Source organism: Gymnoscopelus microlampas (genome assembly GCF_963454915.1).
Source record: "Gymnoscopelus microlampas genome assembly, chromosome: 7".
NCBI lineage: Eukaryota > Metazoa > Chordata > Actinopteri > Myctophiformes > Myctophidae > Gymnoscopelus > Gymnoscopelus microlampas.
Window position 1 is genome coordinate 34,296,439 of NC_139944.1, and position 7,664 is coordinate 34,304,102.

The following is a 7,664-nucleotide window of genomic DNA, read 5'->3' on the forward strand; positions in this document are numbered from 1 at the left end:
TCTAGCTGACCTAGAAGAGGCTAACCTGAAAATGGACATCCATGTAGTGATCAATGAGGAGAGGCTAACAGTTCTGCACACGGACACAGAGAGAGGACCACAATGAAAACATACACTACGAATCCTTACACACACACATTATACATACAATTATACGGTATATAATATATATAAAGTATACATAACATGCACATACACTAGTCATTCAGTGGAAGAATATAGTGAAATCTAATGACTGGAGCCAAAGGTTGTGTCTCTGTATCTTACTGATGAGGACTTGTGCTCCTGTGATGAGGAGCGCTCTGTCTTGGGTCGGCTGTCTGTTCCTTTTGGCTCTGATGGCCTGACTCCCTCAGGTTGCTGCTGCTGGCGAGCAGGTGCTGTAAGGGACAAGACAGATACGTGGCTGTTAATGCATAAAAGCGTTCACTGGGGGCGTGAGGTCTCGTCTGCTTGGAGGCAGTCGAAAATTTTAAACATGTTGCACAAAATCATAACTTGCTTTCATTTCAACACGAGCGGCGAGAGCCTGGGATTCAAAACCTTACCTATGCGAAATTGTTTATACTATAAACTAAAACAACATAAACTTTATACGGTCATTTTAAGTAAATTAATATATGATAGCCTTTCCATAGGAGTAGCTTTTTATATTTTTGGGACATTTTTCCTATAAGCAGATTGTCATTATTTCCAAAAAGAACACAAACAGCCAATAGCATGTTAAAAGTTATGTCATCTTGAACCTAAGGCAACTAAAACAATTATAAAGGTTGTTTGCTGTAGTAAAGGCAGTGTGTTTGAATCTGCATACACATTTAGTTGTTTTGATATTAAATTAGATAGGTTCAACCGTACGGACTTCAGTGACAATTCCATACTTATTTATAGCCTACTCATTCAAATATCTTATTGGAATAAATAATACTACATCTCAACATTCATCAGAATATCTGGATATGTATGAAGCATACAACTAGGGGCGTCGCCAAGTTGAAGTTACTAGGATCCGGTGGGAAAGCAGGGGTCGCGGTTAAAACACGTACAGTACCATAGGCTCTGATGCAGCCTGACAGCGAGTCCCAGGTTTGATTCCCATTCCCAGCAGACCTTTACGTTTCCTGTCATATCTCCACTGTACTATCAAATAAAGGCAGAAAAGACCCCAAAAATATCTTTAAAAAAAGATTTTCCCAGGTTGTCTGAGGATTTAATAGTGTTCAAGTCATGAGCGATCATGTCTAAACAGCTAAGTACCCACTGCATACAGTATAAATGAAGGCCATATTCCTAATGGTCACCTGGGGAACCGGCCTGACTGGTGCTGCTGCACACACTGTCCTCCAGCCAGGAGCCGGACATAAACGGATCCTTCTTGTGAGGCGTCCCAGCAGAGGATAGACTTTCCTGTATGGGTCAAAAAACAATGTCAACTCAAGTTGCCTATTTAACGTTTTGTACAACAAGGACAAGCTTTGTAACAAATAGGCTAAGAAATGGGGAGAGTTCACCCCTTCTTAACCAACAGGTTTTCCCTGAAAACTGTTAGGATTTAGAAGGCATTTGTAGAATCGGCCACAGGTCTTAAAGATGGAGTGCCATGATATTTTTCAACCCTAAAACCTGATCATAAGGTATTATTATTATGTAAGGATTTTTTTCAAAAAAAAAAAAGTGTACAGAAATAGTTTAAAAAAAAATGTTTATGTGGACACGCCTCCAGTTCATTAAGTATGCCTGGTTCTCACCTTAGCACCTCCTCCACCACCTTAGCACCACCCACCTGTCCTAGTCCCTCCTCCTCCTCATGCCCACACCTGTTGTGTTATGATAATGAGGGGGAGGGTATGTTTTTGGGGGGCTCTGTGATGTCACTAAAGGGCTGTTTCTCTATTGGCACGTTTGACCCTCAAGATTTCAGCCTCCAGGAAAAAACTCCAAATAGTCAGAGAAGACATGAAACACCATAAAACCACCAGCGGGGGCCTTAATGAAGTTCTATCAACCTCATAGACACACGAAAAACAGAAAAAGTGCAAAAACATGGCACTAGCTCTTTAATTAATCACGGTCATAACTAGGCACATGGTATTCTAATATGGCAAAGAAGTCACGCATCCCATGTTCCCTTGTTTGTGAAATGCCGCTTGAATAAAGAAAAAGAAAAAAAGAAAAATTCTCTTGAAGGAGTGGCATGCAAAAGATGCTAATGATATATTCCTCCACTTTTTTGTAGTGACGGCGTTAAGTGCTGCCCCCTGTGGGCCACTCACCAGACCAGTGTCGTACTCCTCCACCGCCTCCTCGTTCTCGTGCTCCTCCACAACGCTGGCAAAGCTGCTGGCGTTGGAAGAGGAACGGGACAGGTCCTGAGCCTCTGGGATGGACGGAGCCCTGCAACACATCGCAGAACTACCCACCTGGGTCACTCTGACCACTCAAACACACATTAACTACAGATTAAAAAGGAAAAGGAGGAAGCGCTGCATGGATCAGTGGCTTTTGGCTTTGGCTTTTTGGTGGCACAGGTAAAAGTACTGCTTGACTCCAGCGTTGATTTTGACAGCAAATTTTGATTTAGTTTTAGTCATAGGCTTTTGAATAAAATTCTATTTAGTTTTAGTCATATTTTATTCATCTGAAATGTTTTACTGTTAGTCTAGTTTTAGTCGACTAAATATCATATGATTTTAGTCGCCTAATCTACTGTTGATTAAGTCGACTACAATGTATTTTGGCGGTGCTTTGATGGCGTCGTAATGGCTGATTTTACACTTGGTTGCATGCTGAAAATAGCAGATCTACAAGCTCACAACGCGCCGCAGCGCGACGCGTTGTGAGCTTGTAGATCTGCTATTTTCAGAACGCAACACCCGAGCGCAAACAAACATAAAATGACATGTCTTTTAGGTCTACTGGATCTCTTCTCCACTATTCCCTCACTAACATTTTAGTCTAGTTTTTATTTGTTGACGAAGATTCTCAAATTATATTTAGTCTCAGTTTTAGTCATCGTAGATTCGTTTTTATTTTGTTATTATTTTGTTTTCGTCAGTGAAAAAAGGTAGTCAACGAACATTTCTCGTCATAGTTTTAGTCGACGAAATCAACACTGCTCGACTCCCAAGTGGTCAGACCCTGACGAAGACCTATTAGGTCGACATGCGTTGGTCATGCTGTTGCCTTGCTCAGAACATAATATAAAAAATACAAAAAATGATGCGTAGCTTGCAAGACTAACTCAGGCAGATACACTCGAGAGGTTCCACACATGCGCATTACTATGTGGGTTTATACAGTGTTACGCAAGACCCATACATCATACGCTGACGTGGCAATCAGCCGAACCAATTTGCCGGGTTATTTAAGCTCACCTCAGTCTCCGTTCTTCCTTCTGCTGTCTGTGTCCCTGGTCTGTTGTTATGCGGCTGTTTGCTCCCACCGCCACCCCACCCAGCACCACCAGCGGGCTCTGCTATTAGTTCTGTTCCCCGTAAGGGGTTGTTGTTATCGTATAACTATCTCCATGCTCTTAATGGTTAATGGTGGTTGTCTAATTGTGCTGAGCAGAGAGAAAAATGTAGCAGAGGCTGAACGCCAAAATAAAATATTCGTAAGTTATCTGACTGAAATGAATTAAAAGACGGAGTGCCTTGGAATTCTTTCCCTTGCAAGTCAAGCAGTACTTCTTGGACTTTTTTTTGTCACACATGAACTCCAGCGTAGATTAAAAAAAAGGCCATTTCACAGTAGGCCAAGTGAATCTCAAAATGTATATAATTACATTTATCTGTATCCCAGCTCGCAAAAATAATAATAATTGGAATGGTTTCTACAACTAAGCAGCATAAAAGCTCATCGTTTTTCTCCATAATTAAAAGCCACTGAACTGAGGATTTTCACACAGTAGTCACCTATGCTTAGTGGTAGGCATCTCTGGAGAACTGTGGTTGGAGGAGTTCTCTGATTTTGGGTCCTGGGAAATGTGGCCACTGTCTGGGGTCCTCTGTGTGCTGGGACTAGGAGACACCTCCCGGCTTCAAAATAAGAGGAAAATATGGTAAAGGAATTAAAAGCTGGTTCATGTTTACAACATATTCATCGGCCAAAGTGTTTACAACTAGATGGTACATTCAACACTTACTAATAAGCGGTTAAGGGGATCCTTGATTGTTTTTGTTGAGATCAATTTTAACACCATTCCAATAAGTCTTGATGGATACTGGTGAAGTCCCGCTACTATTCCACCACTCACCTCCTCTCCTGGACCTCCTGGATGTTTTCAATGCCGATGGCACTGCTGCGACGGGAGTTGAAGGGTCCAGACTTCTTCCTGGTGGGACTTTTCCCAGGAATTATCAATGACTGGCAGAGGACAGAGAGGGAAGTCAGACAGTATATCTTAGTAGTTTATTCAATTCAATTCGATTAACCAGGTCTAGGCAACACAGAAGGAGGGACCTTTTTCTTATTTCCATGCAACAGCTATATGGTTTAGTAATGACATAAATTAGTTCGAGATTTTCAATTTCAGCCCTGATCCAGAAAAAGGTTGGGAACCTCTGTCCTAACAATATAATCATGTGCAATGACAGAGTGGACTGCTAGAAATGAGATGTGTATTTTATTTTTGTAATGAATTACATTTTTTGTTCAACCTATATTTAATTAAAATCTCTTTTTTCAGGGAGTACTGGCCAAGATAGAAGGTTAAAAAAAATGATAGAATTGAGCATGTCAAACACAGACAAGTAACAATTAACAAAGATGAATCATGTTAAAAACTAATGAGGCACAACAAATATGTTCAGTTCAGGAATAACAAATTGTAGTCTTCAGTTAAAGAGTTCAGTTGGTATGAAAGGTGTCTTTGAACTTCTGTAACCATGACGAGGTAAGAACAAGTTAAGTGGCTGAAGAGTGTATGACTCTGGCTTAGGGTGATGAAATGCAAAATGGGAAAGATGAGTCCGTTTCCATTGGCAAAGAGCCTCGGGAAACATGTTAAATGACAAAGAATGAATGTCTGAAAATGTTTCATGAATATTTATATTTGAGAAAATAATCTCCAAAACACCCCTCTGCATGGATGGGTTCTAACTGAAATGTTAATGAATTAACATAATCAGTTTTGTCTTTCGAGTTGCTACAAAGCAAATGGCATAGTCAAACCAATGTGTTGCACCTTTAACAGAACATACTGCATCTAAGAAAGCCTACAGCCTTGGGAACTAAACCGTTATGAATATACACACATCCAAAACAACAATAATACAATGTCTGTGTACACACTTGACAATGATGTTACATCATGAGAGCACAATAGCAATGAAGCAAATGAAGAAGGGAGAATTAAACAACATTAACCTCTTCTACTGTTCCTATCCCTATGGCACTGCCTCGACGTCCATATTTACTGGGACTTTTCCCTGGGACAAGCAAAGACTAGAGCCACACAAGACGGGGGAGGGGGGGGGGGGCAGAGAGAAAAGGCAGAGACAGGTTCAAAGATAGTTTGACAGGGGAAGGGAGGAAAACAATCACATGGAGAGATATCATGCGTGCAGCAGTAGAATTCAAACAGCAACGGTGCAGTGGGCTGGAGAGAAGCTCACAGAAAAGACATATACCGGTACGTATACTAGAGCAGTGGTTCTCAACCTGTGTCGGGTCCCCACATGATTTTTGGGGGGGGGTCCCCAGATGACAGTGAAGTGACAATTTAAGGACTTTTAAGACCTTTTTAATACCCTAAAAAAAAACTAAAAAAACTATATTATAAAAACGGGTCAATCATTGGCCAAATTGTCAAATAATATAATAAAGATGTAAACATTTTGAAAATAACAGATCTACAAGCTCACAACTGAGCTTGTAGATCGGCTATTTTCACAATATTTATCTGTGTAACAGAGTCAAACTTAAATGTAAAGCCTGCAATTCCAAGTGCTTGTCAGGGTGGGGGGTCCCCAGTTCAAATAGGATTACTTTGGGGGGTCACGGCCTGAAAAAGTTTGAGAACCAGTGTACTAGAGGTCACAGTAGCACTTTACAGTACGTTTTAACAGCGGGCGACTCTTGGGCGACCGCTGGGCGACATCGTCCAAAAGATAAAGAAAATCCATCTTTCATCGCCCCCCCCGCCCACTTCGCCCTATCGCCAGTAGTTGCCGGCTCTCATAGACATATAATGCACTTCCGTAAAATACTATCCTGATCGCCCGCTGTTAAAACGCACCGTCAGAGTCAGAGCAGGCTGGAGACACAGGAGGGAACAGGTGGAGTCAGAGCACCACAAAGGTATAAGCAGCCATGTTGTCAGTATCTGCTAGCCGGAAGCAACTCAGATGCTATAACGCTTTCTGGCATCTAGAGTTGCAATGCCAACCCTTGAGAGCCCATTCATCCAAACAGAAAAGTCCTGGGGCGGCCATAGCTGAGTGGTTAGTGAGTCCGCCTAGGGAGCCAGAGGCCCTGGTTGCCGCAGGTACGATTCCCGGCCAGGACAGCATATGTGTCGATGAAATGAAATTTGTCCCTGAGCAAGACTCTTAACCCCTAATTGCACACAGGTTCTCATTGGAAACAAGACCGCAAGGACTTTCATGAACGACCTGTTAAAAGGAATTATCCTTATCCTATCTGATTGTATTAAATGACGCTAAACTCACCAAGATTGCAGCTGTACGGAAAGCTTGGATTAACCTCTTTGTATCTGTTAAGCTTGTGTTTCATAAAAAAACTTAGACATGTCATGAGCTACTTTCTGTAAATACATTCAGTGCAGGGGGTGTCAGAGTTTGGAAAAACTCGTTTTCAATAACGCAACGTCCTGCTGCCTCCTGCAATACGTGCAATTTAGAAACAGGTGGTACGCAGGATTTCCAACGAGCGCTTCCTAACTCAAACACTAGCACGGAATTTATTGACAGAAAGTAGCTCATAACATGACAACGGTAGATTTTCAAGACTTAACAGATACAAAGAGGATAATCCAAGCTTTCCGTACAGCTGCAATCTTGGTGAGATTAACGTCGTTTAACACAATCAGATGGGACCTTTCCGTTTGGATGAATGGGCTGTTAAGGGTTGGTTTTGCAACTCTAGATGTATCTGCCCTGAGGCGAAACAATTCTGTTTGGTGATGCAAGAGAAAGACAGACTACAAGGGATAATAAGAATGGTCAGAGGACTGGTAATGATTCAAGGGCGTAGTCTTTTCTAAAAATCCTGTCCTGTCCTGTTCCTATAGTTACACATTTCCAGAATGTTTGCATTTTTGATTCTGATTTAATCAAAAGGACACTTTACCCCAGCGCTAAAGAAAATATAGCGAAACATATTGCGTACCTCTTTAATTAAAGGCCATGCTTACTTTACAGCCAGACATGCAAGGACAACACAGGGGTGCACAGAGAAGTCTTCAGACACTAGAGGAACTGGTCATCATGCCAAAGCAACTGTAAGGGACTCTGGGTAGTCAGACAGCAGTCTACGCTAACCTCTCACCTCAACTCCAGGAGCCACAAACTACACTGGATCTCACTAAGGACCATACTTAGGCTTAATTCCGCAAGAGATGCACATTTTCTTTTCACCCTAGTTTATTTTGTTTTGTTTGTTTGTTTATTACACTGAGGAATTCAGCAACCACTGCAGGGATT

General features: G+C 41.7%; 1 protein-coding gene across 3 annotated transcripts in view; it reads right to left on the bottom strand.

Annotated features, from left to right (window-relative positions):
• Positions 1 to 7,664, bottom strand: part of rap1gapb (RAP1 GTPase activating protein b) — a 111,347-nt gene that overhangs the window by 2,709 nt on the left and 100,974 nt on the right. For all 3 annotated transcript variants that reach the window (XM_084062089.1, XM_084062087.1, XM_084062088.1), the window contains 5 exons: positions 4,256 to 4,365; positions 3,915 to 4,037; positions 2,274 to 2,412; positions 1,302 to 1,407; positions 268 to 380 (listed from right to left, as the gene is read on the bottom strand). In XM_084062089.1, coding sequence (XP_083918215.1) covers positions 268 to 380; positions 1,302 to 1,407; positions 2,274 to 2,412; positions 3,915 to 4,037; positions 4,256 to 4,365 — 591 coding nt within the window. The remainder of the gene's footprint in view (positions 1 to 267; positions 381 to 1,301; positions 1,408 to 2,273; positions 2,413 to 3,914; positions 4,038 to 4,255; positions 4,366 to 7,664) is intronic.